Raw genomic sequence first — 27,285 nt, 5'->3', positions numbered from 1 at the left:
AGCTACCACCTCAATGATAAACATGTAGCAGCTAGCACCTCAATGCTAAACTTGTAGCAGCTACCACCTCAATGCTAAACAGGTAGCAGCTAGCACGGACAATGGTCCTAGTGGGAGCAGACAGTGTCTCCAATCCACCCTGGACAAGATGACAGGGTTCAGAGCCAAAATGAATAAGTCCATGAGTAAAAAATGAACAAAGTCAGTGTTGGTCAGTGATGTAGACTTACTTGTTGGCCTGCTTGGACTGAAGGAACACCTGAGTGCTGCGAATGGCCTCGGCCACCTGGTCCTTCTTCCCTGACAGCTGTTCACTGACGGCCTGAGGAGGAGACGCACCATCACATTGATCAACGCATTCAAAAGTCCTAAAAAAAACCTCTATCGATCCAGTGCATAAACCACACATCAGTTACAACAGGGGGAAGTAAACAAAACAACTAAAATAAGCAAATTGTCCACCATTACCTAAGTCTTCCATTGTCCTACCCTGACTCCCTCTTCCCTGTTTGCTTCCCCCTCACTGAGATGTAACACTGCCCTCTCTTTTTATATTCTCCCTTTCATAAAGGTTTTCTAACCCTTTCTTAGGAAAGGCTGGTGATGGTCACAATTATGCAATCAAATAAATGTATTTATTGAATTTCAATAACAAAACATGCATAGCTGTGATGAAAAGATTGTACTACATGTAGTATTATTGGAGTCTAGTCAAAATATAAATATATACTGTATAAAAAATATAAAATAATGACTGGACACAGTATGAGCTCAAAGTGCTAACTACCTGCTGAGCAGCAAGTGATGACTCAGCGTTGGGGCCTTTGCTCCGCCCCTGAAGGCCTTTAACCCAACCCAGCAGGTCCGACACCTGCCCGACTCTGGCCTGTTTCTCCTCCTCCACCTCTTTCTGGAAAAACAAACAGTTCAGCCTCTAACCGTGAAACACACGCCATAATAACAATAAGTGATCAGTGACCTCCTCCTCCTCCAGTCTCCTCAGGGAGTCACTAATGTACTTCACGTGCTGTGTGGTTAGCGTGACCAGCGCCGTGTAGCGTGTGCGTAAGTCCATGAACTGCAGAGATGGAAACAGAAACATAGTCAGTGAATCGTTAAGTTCATCCTGCGCTCGTGGGTTTCCCTCCGTACTTCCTGAGTGATGGCGTCAGATGAAGAGTGCATCCTCCTCCTCTTCACCGGAGACTTGTGAGTCGACTCCACGAAGGCTCTGTACGTCATCAGCTGCAGCTCGTGATCCTACAAAATAAAAGCATCACCAAGGTTAAGAACTTGTTGTCATCATGTATTGTAATTTTAACCCTCGACATCATCATTTATGTATTTATCCTAATTTAAATCTTTATTTACCCATGAATAACATGCCGAGATTAAAAATGACCTTTTGCATGAATTTTGTGGCCCAGATAGCAACAGTACAGATAATAGTTTTAGAACTAATGGGTGTGTTTTTTTCTTATTTTGTTTGTTTTCAGTCATTTTGCATATTTTTGTTGAGATTTGGTATGTCTTTGTTGTCATTTTGTGTATTTTTCTGTAAATTTGTTGATATTTAGCATGTTTTAGGGGCCATTTTGTGTTTTTTTGTTGACATTTGGCATGTTTCTGTTGTCATTTTGTGTATTTTTCTGTCATTTCACGTATTTTTGTTGACAGTTGGTATGTTTTTGTTGTCATTTTGTGTATTTTTCTGTAAATTTGTTGATATTTAGCATGTTTTAGGGGCCATTTTGTGTTTTTTTGTTGACATTTGGCATGTTTCTGTTGTAATTTTGTGTATTTTTCTGTCATTTCACGTATTTTTGTTGACAGTTGGTATGTTTTTGTTGTCATTTTGTGTATTTTTCACGTCATTTTGTGTATTTTTGTGGACATTTGGCATTTTTTTTGTCGTTTTGTGTATTGTTCTGTCATTCTGCCTATTTTTGTTGACATTTAGTATGTTGTTCTTCTTCTTCTTACCTTCACTGAGGCGCAGTACTGCTTGGAATGAGTCTGACAGTCGTCTAGTTTGGTCTGGTTCAGCTCGATCTCAGCTACTAATGCCTGACATGAGAGCAAACACACACACGTTGTACAACAGGCGATCTGATAAACACGTATCACATTTGATTAATGGTTCCACTCTCACCGTCTGCTGGGCCAGTTGTTCAGACAGAGCTTTACTGTCCTTCTGTTGGGTTTGTGCGTTCTCTTGTTTCTCCGTCGTCTCTTCGATCCACTTGATCAAAGCTGAGTGTCCTTCTCTGTACTGTTGCAGGGATGAGCCCACCGTCTCCAGGTCGCTCCGTCTGCAGCGCAAACAGAAGAAAACATCAGAAAAGAATCCGCAGAATTTACCCAAAAGCTCCTTTACCCAACAAGAACTGTAAAAATTAGCAAAATTTTATATTTTTGAACCAAACTTGAGGTAAAGAAACACAAATCTCAGACTATTACATTACAGAACATAAGAATGGAGCGTGCACAAGCTGGAATTTAACCACGAGATCATTCAGCCCAACAGAAACTGTAAAGATGGCCATGGGAACCTAAAATTGTAGCTTTTTTAATAGTTATAGAGAACTGAAATCTTAGATTACCCACAAGCTAGATTTGAACCTCATTCAACTCAACAGAAAACGTAAAAAAAAAAATGACCATATGACACAAAATGTTGGAACAAAGAGTGTAGAAGCTGGAATCAAATAGAAGGCCCATTCAGCCCAAGAGAAACCACAAAGATGGCTGTGAGAACCTAAAATTGTATCTTTTTTTATTGAAATTTATTGACAAAAGAAATTGAATCTTAGATTATACCACAGAACATGAACAGGCTAGATTTTAACTATGTTTATACAGAAACTCTAAAAATGGTCAAACTCTTAAAATGACAATACAGAACGTTGGAACAAAGAGGGAAACCATAAAGATGGCCGTGGGAACCTTAAATTGTAGCTTTTTCAGTTGAAACTTGGTTAAAAAACAACTGAAATGTGAATATAATACAACAAAGAACCAAAGAACAGAGCGTGAAAGTTCCAAGCTCACTGAGCCCCAGATAAACCATACAGATGGTCATGGGAACTAAAATCTTCAGCTTTTTCAGTTAAACTTGTTTATGAAGAACTGAAATCTTAGATTACACCACAGAAAAATTGCCTAACTCTTAAAATGACATCACAGAATGTTGGAACAAAGAAAGAAACCGCATGGATGGTTGTGGGAAACTAAAATTTTAGTTTTTCAGTTTAAACTTGGTTTAAAAAGAACTGAAATGTGAACAAAAAGACAAAAACAGAACCATAGAACTGAGCGTGAATAAGCTAAGATCATTCAGCCCAAGAAAAACCGTACAGATGGTTGCGAGAACCAAAAATTGTAGCTTTATTGACTCACCGTGTCTCGATCTGTCTCTTGATGCTGCTCCACCTCTCTGCAATCTGATTGGCTGCCTCCTGGTAGCGCTCCAGCTCAGGGCTGCGGTCTGGGTGGAGCTTCCTGAGTTGAGTGCCCGCCTCTTTGGCCTGGTCGACCTGGGACTTGAGCATCTGGAAGATTCCATCCTGGTCCTTCAGCTCATCCTGCCACCTCTGCACAAACCACACACTGATTATACAAGGTGGTCTCATCACAGGGGGAGCTGGTGAGGAAAGCAAACGCACCCCCAGCTGGTCTCTGAGGTTAGCGATAGCGGTGGTTTCAGCAGGGACGACGTCTTCCTCACTCAGTCTGCTCTCGTACTTCCTCACTTGGCTCTCAGCTTCATCCAGGCTCCGAATCAAGAGGTCCAAGGTTTTTAACCTGCAGGCAAACAAAGGTGTTCAATCTGTCCAATCAGCTGCAACAAGAAGTAGCAGTTGCTAACGTCCAAACGCAAACTGACTTCTGCAGGTAGGCGGACGACAGGTTGTGCAGTTTATCCGTCTTCTTCAAAGCCTGACTGAGTTCAGAGCGCAGGATGGGAATGTTGGAGGACGTCGGCTTTTCCTCAAAAAAAGTGACACAGCGACGGGAAATGTCTCCCAAACTGGAGCGAAAGACATCCAGCTGTGAACGCAACATCTGCACAGAGATGACAGATAGGGTTTAGAGCTACAAAGCAGTTAGAGAAGTGCTTCCAAACCTTAGGAGCTTGTGTGTTTTTGTCACCATTTTGTATTTTTTGTAGTTGTTCTGTGACTTTGTTTTCATGTTGTGTGCGTTTGGAGTCGTTTTGGGTTTTTTATTTCTTTCACGTGTTCAATTTGATTTTATTTGTAGTTTGTGCAGGAGGCATCCACAGAATTGTTATCCGTATACTTTACTATATTATGTTTTTATTCTTCTGTGTCCTCAAACTACTCCCACAACTAGTTTAATACTAAGTTAGTGCTAATGCTAGGTTATTGTTATTGCTAGGCTATTGCTAGGTTAATGCCATTGCTAGGTTATTGTTATTGCTAGGATATTGCGAGGTTAATGCTATTGCTAGGTTATTGTTATTGCTAGGTTAATGCTAATGCTAGGTTATTGTTATTGCTAGGTGTATTGTTATTGTTAGGCTTATGCTATGATATAGCTATTGCTAGGTTATTGTTATCGCGACGCTAATGCTAGGTTAATGCTATTGCTAGGTTGTTGTAATTGCTAGGCTATTGCTAGGTTATTGTTATTGTTAGGCTCATGCTAAAGCTAGGCTACTGCTACTAATGCAATGCTAATGCTACGTTTATCCTAGGCTAATGATATTGTTAGGTTAATGCTATTGCTTTTTCTGTTTTTTTAATAAAAAAAAAAGGTTAATGCTATTGCTAGGATAAGGCTGTTGCTAGGTTTTGCTAATGTTAGGCTCATGATATTGCTAGTAGTGTTGTGTTCAAGACCACACTATCCGAGACCAAGACTTGCCCGAGACCAGAATGCACCGAGACCGAGACCAAGACCAAGACCAAGACTTTCGGGAGCCGAGACCTAGTCAAGAATAAGGCCGAGACAAGCCGAGACCAAGACCAAGACCATAAACATTTTTTTTCAATTTAAAAAAATATATAAATAAATAAAATTATGGCAAGGTTCAACAGTTAAATAACATTCTCTCTTTAATTTTAGTTTATTTTAAATACATTTGACGGACAAAAAAGGTGCCTGCAAAAAATTAACTAAAATATTAAAACTACTACTGCTACTGATAAATTCACAATTATTCTACATATTTGAAAACAAGATTTTTATGTCAGTGTTTAAAAGCATTTCTGCCAAGAAATAATGATTCTTGATTCTGATTCTTTGAGTTTTGCAGGTCAACAGGTCAGAGATTTCACAAGATAATTTTTTAGTTTGAAAAAGCCTTTAAACAGGTTATTTTTATTAATTCACTTAGTTGATATAGTTTAATTTGACCGAGTCAAAATGCTTCAGAGTCCGAGACAAGACCAAGACCTTTAAAATTTGTGGTCAAGACCGGTCTTGACCACCACAACACTAATTGCTAGGCTAATGCTAAGATAATTACAGGCTAATGCTAGGCTAATGCAGTGTCACTTCATGTATTTTTAGAGTCAATTTGTGTGTTTATTTTGGGTGCCGCACAAAATAAGCGTAAGGGTCACATGGTTTCTACAGGACACCAGTTGTAAATGTCTGCTTTAGTTGCTCTCAGCGATTACTTTCTGTTAAATCCAAACATGAAGTTATTCAGGCTTAATCTGTAGAAGATTAAGTCGACCAGAATGTCTTCTACTTATTATTTAACTGGGATTGAACATCACTTCGCACACAGATCACTTCTGATTGGCTCATTTAAACATCCAACTAGCCTCTGCTTTTAAGTCACCCTAATTTTAGTCTTCAACATGCCTTTGTTCATTGAATGCTGCTTTAACAAAGGGGATATTCAGCAAGTCTGTACTGTACTGTGAACGTCTCACCTCCTGCTCTGATATCTGGATGGTGTAGTTTGAAGCGTCTCCTGATACACCCATCACGGGCGGTGTCTCGATCGCCCTCACCAGCCTCTGCTCGGCCTCAGTGAGACGCAGTGAGATGTTCTGCAGCTCCGACAGGTACGAGCGAGACACAGACTCGTCTTTCTCCACTGAGAGGACGACAAGTGGATTTTAAATGTTTGAGTCCTGATAGTACTTCCTGTTAATGGTGGACGTACCTGTCTCCATGCTGACCACCAGGTCTCTGCTGTGCTGCTCAGCCTGATGAACGTCCTTCTCCAGCTCCCGCCTCTCTGCAAGCGTGAACAACGCACTCTCTTTGCTGTCCAACAAGAAGTCGGCGAGCTGTGATTGTAGGTGCTCGAGGACGTGCTGCCGCTCCGACGGCGACCGAGCTCGAACCTGAAATGGTTTGACAGAGCGCGTCAGTGCGAGGGAGATTAAAAAGCGTGGTCAGAACTGAGAGACAGGAAGAAGGTTCTCACCGTGTCCAGCGTCCACTCAGACACCGTACGGACGTCTTTAAGCACATAGTGCCACGAAACTACACTCTTCATATTCACGTGGAGCTGATGCCACAGAGACATCACCTTCTGGTACGACTGTTCTACCCTGAACACACCACACACACACACACACACACACACACACACACACACACACACACACACACACACACACACACACACACACACACACACACACACACACACACACACACACACACACACACACACACACACCACACACACACACACACACACACACACACACACACACAATAGTTTTAAACCAAATGGGTGTATACTTAAAAAAAATAAAAAGTCCCACACTTCGGAATCAAAGATAATATTAAAATTAAGATTAATACTAGGAATAAAATAAGGTTTTTGTCTTTTATTCTTGTCATTTTGTTCATTTTTAGTCATTTTCTGTATTTTCTTTAATTTCTTTGATATTTAGCATGCTTATGTTGTCATTTTATGTATTTTTCCTTAATTTTGTTTGCTTTTAAATGCAGTAATTTTTTGTATTTTGTTCGGTATTTGTCATTTGGTTGATATTTTGCATGTTTTTGGGGTCATTTTGTGTCTATTTTGTTGACCTATGGTTTGTTTGGTTGTCATTTTGTTAGTTTTTAGTAATTTTTTGTTTTGTTTTTTAGTTTTCTGTCATTTAGTTAATATTTAGCATGCTTTTGTTGTCTTTTTGTGTATTTTTTGTTGATATTTGACATGTTTTTGTTGTCATTTTGCATATTTTTCTGTCATTTCGTGGACACTTGTTTTTTATTATATTTTATTATATGTATTCGGGGTCGCACAAATTCAGAATGAAGGTTGCATGTGTGACACCAGTTTCCCATGTTGGCTGTTGATTAATCAATCAATATCAAATCTATTAGCCGTTGCTTTTTAATTTTTCTTGAAATAAAAATGAATTCCACAATGTGAACCAGAAGGATGAATGTAGGTCTGAGGGTGGGATAGAAGTCCAACATTGGACCTTTAACTTCACACATTTCCATGTTTATTGATCCCTCTGAATGGTCTCACCTGCTGGCCGTGTCCATGGCCTCCTGGTTGGGAGGGGGGACGGTGAAACACACTGAAGGCACCATGGCTTCGTTCCCACTGGGACTGATCACCTTCCACTTGGTCCTCTGGGAGTTATCCTCCAGCACACACTCCTCTCCTCGATTAATGGTGATCTGAGAGATAGAGGAAATAACAGAAAGGTTTGGGAGTCAATGAGTGTAAAGCTGACAGATGAGTCAGAATAAAGCAGAGCGGGAATCAGGGAGTAAAATAAACATGTCAACATGGAGCTAAAAAAACAATAAAACAAAGAGTAATGAGTTGGTGATGTTAGCAGGAGCCGATGATGATTAGAAAACGCTCTGATGTTGGTTTAACACCAACTGTCCTCAGCACAGGAGTGACAAGTCAGGACTTCAAAATAAAAGCCTGCTGCGTACGGCCTCCCACACCCACCAGCCTTGCACACACAGACACACACACACACACGCATTAAACACATGAAACGCACACAGAAGCATTTTCTGACTGACTGATCGTGTTTAGGATTCAGTTCAGTTCAGGGTTGGTCACATGATCTTATCAGCTGAGCCAAGGCGCGCACACACACACACACACACACACACCAACAGGTTTTAATGGCTTTGACTCTGGAAATGAACTCCTTGTCACAGATGTCTCTTCCTATGTTGTATTCTTTGATTCAGTTACACATTTTTCTATGATTTCAGAGACAAAAACATATAAAAACACCTTAGCACATAATCACAGGAGAAACTAAACAAAGGAATGAACTAAAAACCCACGTTTTAGAAATTAATCACAAAAGTAGCTTTTAGTTCTGCCTCTGGATGTAAAACCAGCAAGGTTTGGAAGGGGACAATTTACAGCTTATATATATATATATATATATATATATATATATATATTAGCCTTGTATTTTTTTTAAAAGATCGAAATCCTCAAATTTTAATTTAGGCTTTGTAATAAATTAAAAGACACAAATATAAACTGAATGCAGACACGATAAGTTAATGTTCCACCTTGTTAGTCGCTGAGCAATGGGACACATTGGAGATATTGACTAAAATTAATGTATCCCCAACAACACAAACGTTGCGCCAACGTAGACCTGACCCATTTAGTTCCATCGCCACAATGTTGTAGGGACAGCGTTTGCTCATTAGCAATACGTCGCAGAGAGGCAGGCATTAAAACAAAAATGACGTCTGAATGATGGTCCGACGTTGAGAAGACGTCTCTGGCGGGAGCAGAGTTCTGGACTTCTAGAAATGATGACCCAGGTTGGATTCGAACCCCTGACCCTATGCTTTCAAGTGCACTTCCATACCTGTTGTTAAATGGTAAATGGACATGTAAAAATTATGGTAGCAGAATGATTTTTCTACAATGTCAATAAACCTAAATTGTCCTAATATGAATTACCATGTACTCTGTGGCGCCATGAGTAAGACCCCATGAAAACATGGGGTCAGAGGTTCGAAATCAACCTGGGTTATCTTTTTTATGCCGTCTTTTTGGACGTCTAGAAGACGTCGGAAAAACTTTCACTCTGCACCCACCAGAGACGTCTTCTCAATGTCGGACCATCACATCACTTCAACGTCGGTTTGCTCAGTGGGTCGTTCAGACGTTGTTGGTGGTCAATTTCGATTAAATGGTGACATATCGGCAACATACAGTATTGCCAATGAGCAAACGCTCTCCCTACAATACCGTGGTGATGGAACTACATGTGTCGGGCCTACATTGGTGTAATTGTTAGATAATCAGGAGTCTAAAATCAGCTGATAAGAAAGTGACAGTCAGAGCAGCACGAAGTGGGAGAAGCAGGGGTGAGAGAGGGAGAACGTAGGCAGCGATACCTGAACGTTTGTCTTTCCAGGCGGGGATGGAGAGGAAGAGGAGAGGGAACGAGTGAGGAAGGTGAGAGAGTGGGAGAGAGAGAGAGACACAGGGGGAGTGGAGGAGAGAGAGATTACTGTGGGTGTAAATGTGCCTCAGAGCATCACTGACCCTGTGCAGCTAAACATACAGTGGAGGAAATTATTATAAGTTCTAAGTTTGACTGATTACAAAGAAGTGAGTAGTCTATAATATGTATGGTACTTTTATTTAAACAAACAGACATAATATTTAAAAAAAAAGTTTGGATGAACTATGACCAGGCCCACAGAACGTCACTGCGTCGAATAGGACGTACCACATTCCCGAGAATTCAGTCAAACGACTCGGTTTACAGAGTGAAAAAGAGACTCTTGACATCTGCTCATAGAATATCCATGACAAATTACAGCCCGATTCAACGAGCATTAATGGAGGAGTAGAAAAATGGGGCACCCTGGCACATATGGAGTAATGGGCCCCATTCATATATTGGTATGTGTCAATGATTCAGTACCACCAACTGTCGCAATATTTGACTCACAAATAAATGCGTAAAGGACTTTAATGGAAATTGTCTAAAAAATGGGGGTGGGCCCACGGGCCCCTAATTGAATTGTGCGAGGCATAATCATAATGAATTACCTTTGAAACGATATATCACACTAATTACCGAAAATAGGGGGTGGGCCCCCATGCCCCATTTAAAAAAAAAAGAGGGCTCCGAGCGTCTAATCATATTCATTCATGGAGTATTCATACCAAACTGCATTCAGGAATAACAAGAACTAATGGAGGAGCAGTCATTTGAAAAATGGGGCCCCTCGGGTCCCCCTGGCACCTCTGTGACACGTACGCGGTAATGGGACCCATTTATATATTGGTATGTGCCAATGATTTGGTACCATTAACCGTCGTAATATTTGACTCATTTTTTTTTTCTTTTGGGGCCCCAAATCAAAAATGGGGCTCCGAACGTCGATGCGTACACATCCATAAATTATTGCTATCAAATTTCAACCAGATTTGTTCCCAAATAACAGAGGAGTAGTGATTTTAACTAGTGTAAATAACAACAACTAAGTGAGTCCAGTCGCCCAGCCTAAAAACGTATAAATAGTGTAACATAAATACAATAAAGACCGTTTTGTTTTTTTACACAGTCAAACGAACAAAATCAGCAGCGAATCAAACAATTATTTCCTCCACTGTAGCAGTAGTGTGAGCTGATGCTACATGCATTCATATACATCATGTAATTCTGAGCCTACGTGGAGGGTTTGGTGAGGACCACAACTGGTGCTAAGGTGACGTCAGAGGATATAATAATAATGCTAATCCACATATATTCCAGGTGAGATGCCGTACCTCAATCTGCCGGTAGTCACAGATGGCTTTGATGGGCGTGGTGGACCCCAGCGTGGCTTCTGCACTGCGGGGGCGGAGCTGCACCAGCGTCTTAGCCCTGCCCACAAGGCTCGCCACCGTACTGCGGTACTCGATGAGCTGCTCCTTCTCCTCCTGCACAGCAAAGAAACATCATCATCATCCATTAAATACAACATGCTGACTAAACACATGCTCAATAACAAGTATCTGTATAGCAGATATGGTTACTGTTGCCTCAAAAATAAACCCACAAAATGACAGAAAAATACACAAAACAACTGCAAAAATATACAAAATTATTCCAAATACACACAAATTACAGAAAAATACAAAAGATGATAAAAATTGATAAAAATAACAGAAAAATACATAAAATGACAACAAAAATTAATAAATTGAGAGAAAAATAAACAAGATGAGAACAAAAATAAATAAAATGTAATTGTGATTTATGTTTGAATATCTATTTTGTGAGACTGAAACAAACAAATAACTGAAACTGAAAATAATAAATATGTAAAACGAGGGAGAAAAACCTCCAAAAATAAAAAAAAATAAAAATTATTCCAAATACACACAAAAGGCGATTAAATTGCACTAACATAAGAGAAAAATACACAAAATGGGAAAAAAACCTAAATAAGAACAATAATACACAATATGAGAGAAAAATAAATAAAACAGAAAACAGAGAAATAATATGCAGTGACAGCAAAAAAAAAAAGAGAGAAAATTACTTCAAAAACAAAAAATGTCAACAAAAATATACTGAATGAGAAAAAAAATACACAAAACAAGAGAAAATTAAACCAAATGACAAATGGATAAAAAAAAAACTCTTTGTTGTTTCATGAGTTAATGCTATGATTGGTCATTATTCTAAATGTTGACATGAATGTTGATCATGTGACTCTCAGATCAGATGATCACATTAGACTGAGCGTTGGTTACCATGGAGTCCTGCAGCAGATCTTCCAGTTTGCTGAGTCGGCTGCTCTTATCACACGTGTACTGTCTCTTTATGGTTTCCTGCAGCTGACGAAGGTACGACTCACAGTCACGGGCGTCGCTCACAAACTGATGGATTTAAGAGAAGAAAACAGCAGATTTAACAGTGTGAGGTGAACCCAGACAGTGGGCGGAGCATTAGGCTCACCTGGAAGTAGGCGGAGTTATCTTTTAGATGTTGTTCCACGCACACACACAGCTGGTCCACCCACTGCCACTGGGTCTGTAGAGCTGCACTGTAAGCCTGAGAGACACAGGAGGACACAGTCATTCCCAGTAGAAACTGGTTTTATTCCCAGTATGATCCATAACTCCAGGGTCAGGACAACACAGTGGGACACACACATTTTTAGTTCTAAACTTGGTTTTTCGGCAAATGTATAAATACAACTTATAGAGGAAGTCAAAGACTGAAGAATTTAGATTTTTTTTTAAACAACCAAAATTAAAACAAAAACTAACAAAATGAAAAAAAAAAAAAAAAACACAAATTGACCCCAAAAAGACAAAAAAAATACACAAAATAGCTCCAATCATATACACTATGAAAAAAATACACAAAATGACAGAAAAGTGCACAAAATGACACCAAAAACAAACAAAACCTCAATGAAATGACAGAAAAGTACACAAAATTACAAAAAATTACACAGGAAGACACCAAAAACATACAAAACAACAACAAAAACACAGAAATTAACTAAAAAATACACAAAAAGAGATAGAAACGAAAACAAAAATACAGAAAATGGCTTGAAAACCACACAAAATGTCAATTACAAAAAGGGCAAAACCTTTTTTTCTAGTATTAATTCTTCTATAACGTAGTCATTTAACAGAATTATTTTGTAGAGTATTTCTGAAGTCAGGCACTGATGTTGGACAAGAAGGCCTGGCTCCAGTTCATATCAAAGGTGCTGGATGGGGTTGAGGACCCCAAGTCTTTCTGGTCCATCTGTAACCATCAAATTAGTAATAAGGGGCCCAAACCATGAGAAACAATATCATTAGCCTTATAGATCACGTCCTTATACTGTATATATATGTATATATATAACATTAGCTTTTAATAAACTCTTTAAAATTGCATCCCTAATGTGATTCCTGTGTCATTTCAGGATAAAAAAAATCAAGATATTGTTCATTTTTAATGTTTTTAAAGCTAGGAACCACTGCTTTAACTCATCATTGTCGTCTTTGTTTTATCACTAAGTTTTTAGCGTTTCACATAAAGTGCGTAAGCTGCACTTTCCCATCTGACTCACCTCCAGCGTCTGTTTGGCTGGGTGGTTTTCTAAACACAGACGATTGGCCGTTTCCTGCAGCGAGCACATCACGTCACGCTTTTCATCCAACTCTGACCTCATTTCCTGTGGACGAAGAAGGAAAAACATCAGGAGAAGATTTAAAAAAAAAAAAAAACAACAACTGTTATTCCTAATGTGTCCACTGGGGGTGTATCACTGTTTTAGTCAGAATAACAGAACTGAACAGCAGATAGAAGCAAAACACAACTACTGTAGAGACTGGCAACTTAGAAAAAATGTGACCAAATCTGATCTGAGGGCTACATTAAAAACACGTCGACATTTAGAAAAACTACCAACAATATTATTATCATTTATATAAAGTATATATATTGTATGATGTTGTTTTGTATGTTTTTGTTGTTGTTTTGTGTATCTTTCTCAAATTTTGGGGGTTTTGGTATATTTTCGTGTTATTTTTTAAGTTATCTTGTGTACATTTCTCACATTTTGTGTTTTCAATGTCATTTTGTGTGTTTTTTTTAGTTTTTCTTTCATATCTTTTCCTCACATTTTGTATGTTTGTGTGTTCTTGCTAACATTTCCTTTTGTGTATTGTTTTTGTTGTTTTGTGCCCCTTTCTCTCATTTTAGGTGTTTTTGTAGTTGTTTTGTATACATTTTTTTTTATTTTTTAAGTCATTTTATGTATTTTTTTTCCCTCATTTTGTGCATTTTTGTTGTTGTATATTTTTCTGTAATGGTGATCTTGTGTATTTCTCTGTCAATTTAGTTGTTTGTGTGTTTTTGTAGTAATGTAATATATTTTTCTCTCATTTTGTGTATTTTTGTTGTCGGTTTGTGTATTATTCCCTCATTTTAGGTGTTTTCGTAGTCATTTGGTATATTTTTCTCATTTTGTGTGTTTATGTTGCCATTTTGTTGTCGTTTGTGTGTTGTGTTGTTTTGTATAGTATTCTGTGATTTTTCAAGTCATCTTGTGAATTTTTCTGTGAATTTGGTTGTTTTTGTGGTCGTTTGTGTGTTTTTATAATAGTTTAATACATTTTTTGTTGTCGTTTTGTGTCTCTTTCTCTCCTTTTAGCTGTTTTTGTTTTGTATAGTTTTTTGTTATTTTTCTAGTCATCTTATGTATTTTTTTCTTAATTTGTGTTTTTGTTGTCATTTTGTGTATTTTTTGTTGTTTTGTATATTTCATCTTGTGAACCTCTCTGTCAATTATTGTTTTTGTTGTCGTTTTGTGCATTTATCTCTCATTTTAGGTGTTCTTTTAGTTATTTAGTATATTTATCTCATTTTGTGCGTTTCATTGTCATTTTGCTGTCGTTAATGTGTCGTTTTGTACATTATTCTGTGATTTTTGAAGTAATCTTGTGAAAATCTCTGTCAATTTCATAGTTTTTGTAATCATTTAAAATACATTTAACTGTAATTTTGTGTATTTTTGGAATCATTTTATGCTTTTTGGGGCTACCCAAAATAAGACCTGCCAGTTGCCCATGTCTGACCTGAAATGTTATATATTGTGTATTTCTGTACATCTCTGACCTCAGGGTTAATATTAGCATCACTCACGCTGTACATCTCCCTCTTAGCGTTCATGTTGGTGTTTCCTTCGCTCCAGTCGTACGCTAGCTCCTCCTCCTCTCTCTCATTGAGCCAGATCAGCTCCTCTGTGCAGTGAGACACAAACGCCTGAAGGCTCTCCAGGCTCCGCAGGCGCCATGACGAATGTTCCTATGGCAACCACACAAACAAAGCACGGTGTCACGCACATCAGATGACCAGGATCACATCAATGAGAATGTTCACTGTGAGAGTAGTGCACTTTCATTATTTACTCATCACATAATGAATGAAACAAAAATGTAACAAATAAATACGACTAGAAGAATACTATAGGTAAAATATATTATTAGAATAATATCTTTCTTATTAAAAAAATAAATATATATTTTTTAAAACCTATAAAATATTCCTCCCAATAAAATGTTATAGCAATTTAAGCAAGTCTAATTGGAGAGAAACTTGGATTTCATTAGCAGTGACGTTAACAAGGAAACAACATGGATAAAGACACACACACACACACACACACACACACCAGCAGTTTGCAGTATTGATGCTCCAGTTTAGCCAGTGTGTCTGAGTAACTGCTCTTAAAGTTAGGAGATACTTTGGCCTGAAAGAGAAACAGGAAGACTTTATTAGAATCCATAAATGTGTGTGTGTGTGTGTGTGTGTGTGTGTGTGTGTGTGTGTGTGTGTGTGTGTGTGTATACCTCGTAGCTGCGTGCCTCCTGCATGCTACCAATCAGCTCCTCCACTGCAGTGTGTATACTGTTGTGTTCCTGAAGATTGTTTTCTACTGACGGAAGGTCTGCACCCCATTCAGCACGCTCCAACAGGTCCTACACACACACACACAGACACGATCATTAAAGGTATCTCACACTGAGTGAACTGGGAAGAGCTGATGGAACTCTGATCCTCACCTGCGTCTCCTCCACCCATCCCAGCAGCTCGTAGATGAACCTCAGACTTCCTTCGTCCTCTGATGATGACATGGCCACCAGCTGAGAGCGAGCCATGGGCCGCCGCAGCAGAGCGGCTCCAGCTGCAGCCACTGCCCCCAGCAGCGTCTGACCCACCGACAGACCCCCGTCTGAGGCTCTGAGGCTGCTGTGATCCATCGCGGAGCTGCTCAACAGTGGAGAGAAGTGACCTTTCCTGTAGAGGCTGGAACACTGGAGCCTGAGGGAGACCAGCTCCTCCTGTAGACAGGACACTCTGCAGAGAGATATTCATCATGGTTATTATGGTCCAAACAACATCAGAATAAATGACTCTGATATGAATAAGAAATCACTACTATTACAAAACTTAATTACAACCAGTATAATTCAGACATGGTACAAGTGAAACATCAGTGTCTGCTGTAGAAACTATTAACAGTAGAAATTAGTTGTAGCATCACTACATGGCAACGCTAAGTAGTGATGCTACATAGTAATGGTATGGGGTAGTAGTAAGTAGTTCTGTTATGTAGTAGAGTTATGTCATAGCATTATCAGTAGCGTTACACAGTAGCATTACTTGGTAGCGTTACATAGTGGCTTAATGCAGTAGCGGTATTGCATAATAGCATTACGTGGTAGCGTGACTTGGTAGCATTACATAGTAGTGTTACTTGGTAGCAGTACTGGGTAGTATCATTATCATTACATGTTGGCGTTATACAGTGGTGTTACGTGCGAGTGTTATGTGCTAGTGCTACATGGTAGCGTTACGTGGTAGCGTTATGTGCTATCGTTACGTGGTAGCGTTATGTGCTATCGTTACGTGGTAGCGTTATGTGCTAGCGTTACGTGGTAGCGTTATGTGCTAGCATTACATGGTAGCGTTATGTGCCAGCGTTACGTGGTATCATTACGTGGTAGCGTTATGTTCCAGCGTTACGTGGTAGCGTTATGTTCCAGCGTTATGTGCTGTCATTACATGGTAGCGTTATGTGCTAGCATTATGTGCCATCGTTACGTGGTAGCGTTATGTGGTAGCGTTATTTGCTATCGTTACATGGGAGCATTATGTGCTAGTGTTACATGGTAGCGTTATGTGCTCGCGTTACGTGGTAGCGTTACGTGGTAGCGTTATGTGGTAGCGTTATTTGCTATCGTTACATGGGAGCATTATGTGCTAGTGTTACATGGTAGCGTTATGTGCTCGCGTTACGTGGTAGCGTTATGTGCTAGCGTTACGTGGTAGCATTATGTGCTAGCGTTACTTGGTAGCGTTATGTGCTATCGTTACGTGGTAGCGGGACGCACTCACCTGAACCCCAGCTGCTCCACCTGGTAGTATTTATCCTCACTGAGGACTTTGAGCTCCAGGTTGAGCTGCGTGATCAGAGACTCACAGTCTTGAAGGTAACATGCTAGCTCGCTCTCACATTGCACCGCCTCGCCGCTCTCTGCCCGTGACATGTCCTGTAGAGCAGAGTAACACTCTCCGTTAGCTTCATCTGAGCTAACGCGGGAGGGGGAATGAGGAGGAATATCTCCAGATGTGATAACATGAAATGGTAAAAAGCACCAAGTTTGCATGATCTCAATAGATACAGGAGAGCGACGAGGGGCAAAGATCTGAAATATTTCGACATTCTATTTATGGTCAATTGTGAAGCACTCACAGCCTGCAGCGTGTTCCTTGCCAGTGTGAGTTTCTCCTCACAGTCCAGGGCCGTGTTCTGGAACTTATTGGCTCTCTGAAGCAGAAACTCCACCCTGACAAACAGCAGCACATCGGTTAGATTTAAGATCTAATCACATAAGTACGTGTGTGTGTGTGTGTGTGTGTGGCGCACCTATCCACAGCCGGCCGCAGCGCCTTCTCTCTCTCCAGCATCTCCAGGATGAGTTTTCCCCATTCCTCCTCCAGGTCGTTGGGATGGAGGCCCTGAGGGAGCTTAATGCGGCCAAACTCTATCCACATCTGGAGGAGGACACATTATTATTATTATTAGATATTAGAGGAATTCTCACACACCTAGCCACATGAGTCAGCACATTCAGTCGTCATAGGTCTGACAAACATCAGCTGAGCGCAAATAAAGCTCTGACTATAAAAAGCTCTCATGTGTTTGCCTTGAAACCAACAACAATCTCCTGTTTTTTTTTTTTAGAACTCAATTTTTATTAAGTTTTATAACATTGTACAATACAATCATATTTATCACACTTTATAAGTGCATGGCAATATACAGATATTCAAAATAAGATTGCACAAATAATTAGATTAAAAAAAAAAAAAAATATATAAAAACCTGAACATAAAAACAAAAACACAAACTATGCTCATCTTTTTAGGATAGCAAATCCAACATGGGACTCCATCTTTTAAGGAACAGCTCTTTGAGAATAGGTCATTTCTTCCATCCGATAAATTTCTCTTACTTTCTACAATCTCCTGTTTTGATGATCAAAAATAAAAACCAAACAAAACACACACACGCACGCACGCACTCGCGCACACACACACACACACACACACACACACACACACACACACACACACACACACACACACACACACACACACACACACACACACACACACACACACACACACACACACACACACACACACACACACACACACACACACGAAGAGGATCCCAGAGGTGACCAAACTAACGCTGTGCGATACAACAATATATATATCGTAGTGCGATATAAAAACATTTACCGTACGATATAACCCTCTATCGCACGTGTCAAACTCAAGGCCCGGGGGCCAAATCCGACCCTTCAGAGCATCCAATTCGGTCCACAGGAGAAAGTAAAATTTCAGAGAACACATAAATCTTGTGTAAATTATTATATATATGTTATTGAAAGAACTTTTTCCAAAATTCTGCAATTTTTCCTCAAATTATTCAACAAAATCTCCCCACATTAAATAAAAATTGGTTAAAAACAAATCCAAAATCAAATAACATTTGAGTATATGTCACTTATTGCTTAAATATTGTTGATTCCTTCCAAACATTATGTCTAATTTATAACTGGAAGTCCAAACTTGAGAACATTAATGTTGAAAATGTTCGTTTTCCAACCTAAAACCTCAGGCCCACTTGTGATCGAACTGGTCCGTATTTGACCCCTGAACTGAAATGTCGATAACACCTCTGCTCTATCATTAATATGTCTAATTTAATGTGTGTGGTCTTGGTCCCACTCTGTTGCTAAAATATCATGAAGAAGTTGCTTTTTACTGCCAGACTGAGTGCCCCGGAATCATCAATTAGTCTGGTTACAAACTGTGTCACTACAGCCAATACGATTCTTCCAAGCGAAATAGCTGCAAATGTGTCACACAAATTAAAGTGTTAATTTATCTCCTGCTGAAGAACTTTTAAAGAATAAAATCTAACCAAACCTCTATTATCATATATGATCTTTGATGCAGCTGACAGGTAAAATTCACTACAGGTACGGTTTAAAACAATAGCAGTGGCCATTATTGTTGGTGGTATGTCCACAAACAAATTTACAAATCAGAACACATGTGACAACAGTATACAGTATGTAGCAAAAGTCACTAATATTGCTTCATTGAGAAAATTCTTAAAGGAGAAGTACCATTTATTTTGGGATTTTTTTATTTTATTTTTATAAATAATAAAATATATAATGAATAGCCATTTTCCATTCATTTCATATAATTTTAAACACTAGAACAAACTACACAACCTTTGCTAACAAACCTACTCGAGTACAGTAATGGAGTATTTGTTTTTTACCTCCAGCAGCTTGTAGACGTGTTCGATGTGAGCTTTCTCCGCTTCTTTAGCAGGAATCTCCGTCTCTTTGAAATGGACGTACTCGTTGTAAAGTGCCTGAAGGAGGACAGAGACATGAGCGGTTGAGTCAGTGTGAGAAATACCACATCTTTATCACATGTCATGATTATCGTAACGGAAAACAATCTGAATGATTCTGCGTTTTAATGTTTTTCTGCTTCCAAATAAGCCCAGATATCACAATGAAAAACAAGTTTAAACCAATGATGTTGCATTCACACAAAAACAATATGAGTGAAACAACATTGACAGACAGATTGAAAGACGTGATCCCGGACAAGCCCCCAAATATATTCTCAAATTGATTTTTATTGTTTTCCTGTAGAGGATCCTCTGTATCGTAGCTGAGTCTGTACACAAAACAATAATCATTGGGGTCAATTACATTTTTCAATTACAATTCCATCTTCAATTATTTATGTTCAATTACAACTCAATTACGATTACAGCGACCCACATTTTGTCCGATTACAATTAACATTGCAATTATTATTTTCCCCCTGAAAGTAAAATTCAATTACTAAAATGTAATGACAATTAACCACAATTATTGAGCCATTAATAACAAAGCCCATGAAACGTAACCTTCCTCTTGTGTTAGCTTACTGTTAGCATCTCTTGTGAAAACGTTTCAGGTTTGACCTTAAATCAGCTGTAAATTACACAAAAAAAATGATTTATAATCCAATTTGTTTTTTGTCTCTTGGTTATCTTGTTAAGCTTCTTTATCCAGGACATTATAGGTTTTAATATTTTTGGTGTGGACATCTCAGCCATTTTTCTGTCAGTCTACCACTCGATTTAATTTTTTAAATAGTAAAATGATCCTCAAGAGACGTGACAGTTAAACGTGATATGAAACATATTTTAATCATTGTTAATTACATGTGTACAGTAAGCCATAAAATTATAACGCGATTCCCCAGTTTTGCATTTAATTATATTGTAAATAACAGTTCTATAGAATTTCCATGTCAATTACAAAGTCAGCTGAACTCAATTATCATTAAATTACAATTGGTAATGAATTACCAATCTCACAAATGAAGATTTGTGACCAAATCAGGATTCTGTTCTTTTATTTCTTTATTATGATTAAATTGCTTCTCAATTTGTTTCTTTTGTTCTCTGAGGTTATTAAAGAAACTGATTTTCTTATCTTGCAGATAAAAATAGAGATTTATGGAAAATCCAGGACATGAAAGCTATTTACTTTGATGATTTGATTTTAATACCTCTGGTTAAACCGTATCGTTTATGAGATCTGGATGGAAAGACAGACGTGAGCCGCTCACCTTGAGTTCTACTGGGTTTTGTGGGAAGTTCTTGTTGGCCATCATGGCCGTATGCTGGCGGCTCCACTGGAGCAGAGAGGAGAACTTGGTCTGGTACTCGGACCAGCGCTGATCCACCTCCTGAAGAACCAGGGCAGGTTTAAACTTTGAGCTCTGATGGTATGTTACATGGATTTCTATTGGCTACAGCTCTACTACGTACGTGTGCTGTGATGCCTTCTCCTCCCTCTGGGATTTTAGGGAAGGCATCGTAGATGGAGGAGACGTAGGTGATGACCGACTTCTCGTCTGGAGACGGAACGTCAACGTCTGAGGACAAAATCACAAACATTTTCACAGGAAATTAAGAGTGTGGGAATTTGGGAATAATTAAAAAATATAAGCTTTTCAAGAGAATTATTTATTGGAATTAACCAGAAGTTGGGAGTAGTTTTTAATAACTGTATTATACATAAAAAATAAACATTATATATAATATCAGGACTTTTCAAAGTTGGAAATTTTCCATCTGACATAACGTGGAAAATTAAAAGGTTGGTCCTTAACAGGGACGTTAAATATAGTTAAAAATTATATATTTGAGCATCATCTAAAATATAAGCATCAGTTATTTTAAATTATTCCCAATTTTTGGGTTAATTGCAATAAATAAATCCCATTTAAAGTTTATATTTTTGAATATTACTAAAATTCCCAATGTAAAATTATCATGGAAATTTTCTGCACTTTTCCAAGCCTGAATTTAATTTAGTACGATGGTTTATTTTGAAATTTATTTTTAAAAACCCATCAACAACATCATCCTAAATAAGAGGAAGAGCTCAGATTTGACAATTAGCCCCTTAACTAATAATAATAATAATAATAATATTACCTATACTTACAACAAAAAATTTATTTTTAGTAGAATTATCAAATCTCATGTTAGCAAAATGTATACAAAAAATGATGTAATGCACAGATAAAAAGCTCATTGGCAACAAAAAAATATAATTGACGAAAAAACCTGATTGGTTAATACTTTAATGTACTGCAGGAACCATGTCATGGAAATGTTATAATGTTACACTACGAGGCTGGAGTCTCACCCTCGGCGTCCAGCAGGCGGGTCACTCCCAACGACTCAGCGATCTCAAAGGCCTGTTCCAGGTTCTCCTGGTTACTGCGCCTCGACACCACCTCCATGTTGATCAGGTCGGGCCTGAACCACGCCCACAGAGAGAGAGAGAGAGAGAGAGAGAGAGAGAGAGAGAGAGAGAGAGAGCGAGAGAGAGAGAGAGAGAGAGAGAGAGAGAGAGAGAGAGAGAGACAGAGAGAGAGAGAGAGTCAAAAACCTTGGTGTTCTGATTGACTCAGATCTGACATTCAGCATCAGATCAAATCTATCACAAAAACATCTTCTACCACCTAAAGAACATCTCCAGAGTGAAAGGTTTAATGACTCAGAAAGATCAGGAGAAACTGGTCCATGCTTTTATCTCCAGCAGACTGGACTATTGTAATGGTCTTCATCAAACATCTACAGCTGGTTCAGAACGCTGCAGCTCAGGTCTGAACCAGAACAAAGAGGTCAGAACACATTAAAGTCTTTACACTGGCTCCCAGTCAGCCTCAGAGGAGACTGTAAAGTTCTGCTGCTGATTATAAATGTGTGAATGGGTTTGGTCCAGAATATATCAGTGACATGTTAGTCAGGTATGAACCCAGCAGGTCTCTCAGATCTATGGACACAGGTCAGATAGTGGAGCCCAGAGCTCACAGTAAACATGGTGATGCTGCTTTTAGTTGTTATGCTGCAAAGAAGTGGAACAAACTGCAGCAGAGCTGAAGTCAGCATCACATGTGAACGTTTTTAAACCAAAGTTAAAGGAACTTTTTTTCTCTACTGCGTATGATTGAGAGAGAGATTTATGGTCATGTTGATGATGTAATGTGTTTATTGATGATTTTAAATGTTTTTACTGCTGATTTTATTGTTCTTATTGATTTTTAAGCTGTTGAATACTTTCTGTTGCACTTTTTGATCATGTAAAGCACATTGAGTTGCCTTGTGTATGAAAAGCTCTATACAAATACATTAGACTTGCCTATTTTGGATCGTGACCCCCAGAGACTTTGTTTCCATAATTAATTTGTTTTCCATCATGTTTGTTATCATGTGTAACAAATGCAGATTATTAGTTAGGATTAGTGCACAAAGTGACAAGATGTGTTTTTATACTGCATTTCATTTAATTTTTTTTTTTTTTTCCTGTTTCTCTCTCTTTTCTTTAAACTGCATTTTATTTTGGAAAGTGAAAGTGTATAATACAGTTGTTTAAAACTGTGTGTAATTTTTATTTGAAAATTAATAACTAAATTAAAAAAAATATATATAATTCTCTTTATTTTATCAATTACTAGACATTTCAGGCAACCCCACATGGGGTCATAACCCCAAGGTTGAAAAGCCCTGGGTTAAATAGAAAAACAGATCATTAGAAATGAAATGAACCAATATAATCCGTTTATCAATGTTTTTCGTACACTTTAGCTAATGATGTAAATATAATGTATTATTGGCAGGTGAGGGGGGAAACCCATTAAAAGTGATAAGTTTCACCTCAATTTCAAAGGTAAATACACATATATTCTAAAAATACTCTTTATAAGGGATATGTTGCAATTAATGAACAAAAAACTGTAAAAATAAGACATTTATGGGCTGACCTGTATCTGTGCAGCAGAGCGTTGAACATGCGTCCGTCGCTCCAGGAGGAGGTGAAGTTGCTGCAGCGGAGGCCGGGGTAGTTCTCTGTGGCCTGTTGGCTCCATAACAGCAGCTTCTCTTTGGCTGTGAGGTCGTTGGACTCACCGCTCACATAGATCTCTGAGATCTGCAGAGAAACACGCCGACATGTTAGTGGTATGATCCCCGAGTCAGACACACAGTGCATCCATTCAGCTGTAGGAACCGTCCGCTCAGCAGGTTTGGAATCATTCCCTGCTCCAAGAGTCCTCCGGTAGTTGGTTGTCAGACTTTCTGCAGAGTTACTTGACGACACTTTGATTAGCTTTACACTAGAAAAGGGCAACTGATGTCTTGTGTGTGGGCCAAAAAGTAAAAGCACAAAATCACTCCAAAAACATACAAAGTGACAGAAAAAAAATACACAAATTGACAGAAGCTATATAAAAGGACAACAAATGACTCCAGAAACAGAAATTGCACAAAAGTACTAAAATAAACACAAAATAACAATAAAAGATACATAAAATGACAGGAAAATACATAGAAGGACCACACAATACAAAAAATGATCCAAATCCGGCCCTTGAGCGCATCCAATTCGGCCCGCAGAAGGGAGTCAAAATGACAGAAAACATGAATCATTGTGTAAATGAAACTCAACAATATTTTCAGGGTCTCACATGATTTCAGTCATTTTTAAGGTTAAATTGCTGAAAAAACTCCAAAGATCATTCAATTTTCCTCAAAGTATGATGCAATGTTTCCCCTAATTAAATTAAATAGAAATTGGTCACAAAATCTAGGAAATTTAAAGTGAAAAACCTGATGAGACTGATATCTGTCACTTATTGCTCTGATATTGTCTGTTTCTTACATATTTAGTAAGAATCTTAACTCCCGATACGATTCGATTCACGATACTGGGTTCACGATACGATTCTCTCACGATTTATTTTACAAAATGGGACTGTAGACAAATGATGACTGAAAAATATTCCTTTCTTTTTTGGGGGAAAAAAATATTGTACTATTTTCCTTTTATATTTCATTGTCAAAATAATCCCTTGATAAACTATTCAAAACAATACAATTTAACTAAAAATAAATCTTGAATGAAATAAATAAAGAAAAAATACAAATGAAGTAGCCTAAAATTCTGGTTCTATAGTAAACAATGCAAAACTACATAATACTTTTGGACGAGAAGGATAAAAAAAAAAGTACTGTGATTCAATTTTCAGAGCATCGATGTGAACTGTGAGACCTATGAATCGATTTTTAACTGCCTTACGATTAATCGTTATATCCCTAATATTTAGTATTTTATGTATACAGAGAAGTGCAAACTAAGGCACGATAATGGTGAAATGACTTGTTTTCCTGCACAATCACTACGTCATAGTTGGTCAAACGTGTCGACCTCTACATCTGCAGATTCTAAGTCACATCTCATTCCTACTAAAGATGACAGAACAGACTTTGAATCCTTTTAAAGCAGAGGATGAACTTCCTCCTGTGGCTGTGAATAGATAAACATGTGATGGAAAGCCCTGGAGGATCCATGGAGCTGCAGATATAATGAATGCAGATTCAGAAGCTCCTTTAAAGAAGGGCAGAGCGCTCTCTCTCTCTCTCTCATACACAAGAGCACACGTACACACCAATTAAACACAAGCGTAAAGAGGACATGAACACACGCTAAAGACACTGGGGAATATTGACTGTTGCTTCCCACTTAGATTCAGCTGAGACGATTCTCATGAGTCAGCACTAATGCAGGAAGCCTTTTAATACTGAGAGCTGACATGACGTCAGCGTTCAGCTGCACATGCCGAGAGCTCAGGATTCATCGTGAGTAAACAAATGTCTGCGGGGACTGCAGCAGCACCTTTAAAATGAAGGAGAGACAAACCACTTCTACACAGGCAACTGCAGCAGAGCTTAAAGCTACAGCGCCCCAGAAATGGAGGTATGACTTGCACAATTTAGCCAAGTTTTAGTTTTGGACAGTCATCCCTCTGTGTGTGTGTGTGTGTGTGTGTGTGTGTGTGTGTGTGTGTGTGTGTGTGTGTGTGTGTGTGTGTGTGTGTGTGTGTGTGTGTGTGTGTGTGTGTGTGTGTGTGTGTGTGTGTGTGTGTGTGTGTGTGTGTGTGTGTGCGTGCGTGCGTGCGTGCGTGCGTGCGTGCGTGCGTGCTGTATAGGGATGAGGCAGTAGTGTGTGCTGTGGAGATTAAACCACACACACACACAAAGACGGAAGAACGTGTGGTGCCTTAAAAGAACCGATAACACACATAAAAAACCAGAGGAACAAAAGTGCAGCACAAATGACTGCAACAAGCCACACCCACATTAACCAAGCAGTGTAAGCCTCGGTGCACCATTGGTTAATGGTTTGGACAAACCAGTGCAGCAGAGTGAGGAGGGCTTTGTAGATGATTTGAAGCCGGTCTGACATTTGCATTGTTTTAATCATTATTTTTTAAATTAAAATAAGGATTTATTTCTTAAAGTATCTGAAAATGTAATTACCTCAGCCATAGAGGTGTTTATTTATCTATTTGTTTGTCTGTTAGCAAGATTACATACTTGAGAAAAGTTTCAACCAAAGACAGACCTTTTGCCATGGAAGATTCTATTAAACTTTGGAGGGGATCCAGATCAACATTCTGGATAAGTTTGAAAAATTAAAAATAATCCTCATCTCTCATCATTAGCAAAATTTCAAAACTTTCTATCTCGGTTCATAATTGACAGATCTTTGGAATTTGACTCAGTTATGTTGGGTTGGTTCCTCGATTATTCCACCATTTATTCATCAGGATCAGATCTGGACTGTGAATTAAATTTTTCTGAAAGATGGGGGTGTCCATACATTGAGACCTACTGTATGTTATTAATGGGAATATTATATTCTATATTATATACACTATTAGATTAATTCATAATCAAAACATACCTTTAGCATTTGAAATAACAATATTATTATTAATTGTCAAATAGTTACAAAAATATTGCAACTACAGATTATTTTGGATAAATAACAAACCTTAAATTGCTCATTTTGTGTTTCCTGTTAAAAACACCAACCTGAGACAGACATCCCACAGGCGTTCTCTGCTGCAGGGACAGAGGACTCTCCGTCATGGAGTCCAGTCTCTCTGACGAGCTGCTGGTCAGCGCTCCACGGTCCGTTTGACTGGGAGTGTTGGCTGCCGTCTCCGGCGAGGTCAGCGGCAGGTCGCTGATGTAGCCCGACTCGTAGAGAGCGGAACGTTCTTGTGTTCGTGCCTGAGAATCCAACGAAAACCCTTGGACAGGGACGGCCTCCTGAAGGCGCGGTCGGTGTGAGGAAGGGGAGAAATCTCCTGGAAAGGTTTTCCTGTAGTCTTCTTCAGAGAGCTGCACTTTGAGGACGTCTCCTGTAACTGGAGAAGGCTCCAGAGGCTCGAGGCGAACCTCCACCTTAACGTCACCCTCCCCCCTCGACACCGGGGATCCAAAGTCACTGGGGTAAACCGTCCTCACCACACACAGTTTCCCGTCCACCTCTCGGATGTGAACAACGCCTTTACGCTCCTTCTTTGGTGGCGTCAGAACCCCTCGCAGTGCCCCCTCTGGTCCTCCTTTTTTCCCCTCGCTCTCTTTTTCACGTATTCTTGCTTTCTCCTTCTTCTCCCTTTTATTTCGGAGTATCCACGGCTTCTCCAGGACTCCCTGGACCTTCTCCTGAACGCAGAACACCCGGCCTCCTCCTGGAGTGGTGCTGCCCAGGGCTGCAGCCGTGTTGCGCGGAGTTGTGGTGGTGGTTTGGCTGTGGATGCTGGAGACGTCGACGATTGCGCTGACGGAGTCTTCCTCCCC

The 27,285-nt window shown here is 39.1% G+C and overlaps 1 protein-coding gene across 1 annotated transcript in view; it reads right to left on the bottom strand.

Annotated features, from left to right (window-relative positions):
* The window catches only part of macf1a (microtubule actin crosslinking factor 1a), a 229,607-nt gene that overhangs the window by 102,329 nt on the left and 99,993 nt on the right, over positions 1-27,285 (bottom strand). The window contains exons 7-35 of the mRNA XM_028461883.1: positions 23,400-23,566; positions 21,779-21,891; positions 20,893-20,999; positions 20,691-20,810; positions 19,336-19,431; positions 17,398-17,525; positions 17,224-17,317; positions 16,866-17,020; positions 15,530-15,824; positions 15,317-15,445; positions 15,139-15,216; positions 14,610-14,771; positions 13,033-13,137; positions 11,916-12,011; positions 11,711-11,836; positions 10,739-10,891; positions 7,484-7,638; positions 6,413-6,539; positions 6,146-6,329; positions 5,910-6,076; positions 3,887-4,065; positions 3,666-3,804; positions 3,400-3,593; positions 2,153-2,312; positions 1,984-2,067; positions 1,153-1,260; positions 980-1,078; positions 788-910; positions 231-322 (exon numbers count right to left, since the gene is read on the bottom strand). Coding sequence (XP_028317684.1) covers positions 231-322; positions 788-910; positions 980-1,078; positions 1,153-1,260; positions 1,984-2,067; positions 2,153-2,312; positions 3,400-3,593; positions 3,666-3,804; positions 3,887-4,065; positions 5,910-6,076; positions 6,146-6,329; positions 6,413-6,539; positions 7,484-7,638; positions 10,739-10,891; positions 11,711-11,836; positions 11,916-12,011; positions 13,033-13,137; positions 14,610-14,771; positions 15,139-15,216; positions 15,317-15,445; positions 15,530-15,824; positions 16,866-17,020; positions 17,224-17,317; positions 17,398-17,525; positions 19,336-19,431; positions 20,691-20,810; positions 20,893-20,999; positions 21,779-21,891; positions 23,400-23,566 — 3,935 coding nt within the window. The remainder of the gene's footprint in view (positions 1-230; positions 323-787; positions 911-979; positions 1,079-1,152; positions 1,261-1,983; positions 2,068-2,152; positions 2,313-3,399; positions 3,594-3,665; positions 3,805-3,886; positions 4,066-5,909; positions 6,077-6,145; positions 6,330-6,412; positions 6,540-7,483; positions 7,639-10,738; positions 10,892-11,710; positions 11,837-11,915; positions 12,012-13,032; positions 13,138-14,609; positions 14,772-15,138; positions 15,217-15,316; positions 15,446-15,529; positions 15,825-16,865; positions 17,021-17,223; positions 17,318-17,397; positions 17,526-19,335; positions 19,432-20,690; positions 20,811-20,892; positions 21,000-21,778; positions 21,892-23,399; positions 23,567-27,285) is intronic.

The sequence above is a fragment of the Gouania willdenowi genome, chromosome 11 (assembly GCF_900634775.1).
Source record: "Gouania willdenowi chromosome 11, fGouWil2.1, whole genome shotgun sequence".
In the NCBI taxonomy this organism is placed as follows: domain Eukaryota; kingdom Metazoa; phylum Chordata; class Actinopteri; order Blenniiformes; family Gobiesocidae; genus Gouania; species Gouania willdenowi.
Note: the sequence above shows the minus strand (reverse complement) of the source record. Positions and strands in the feature narration are given on the sequence as shown.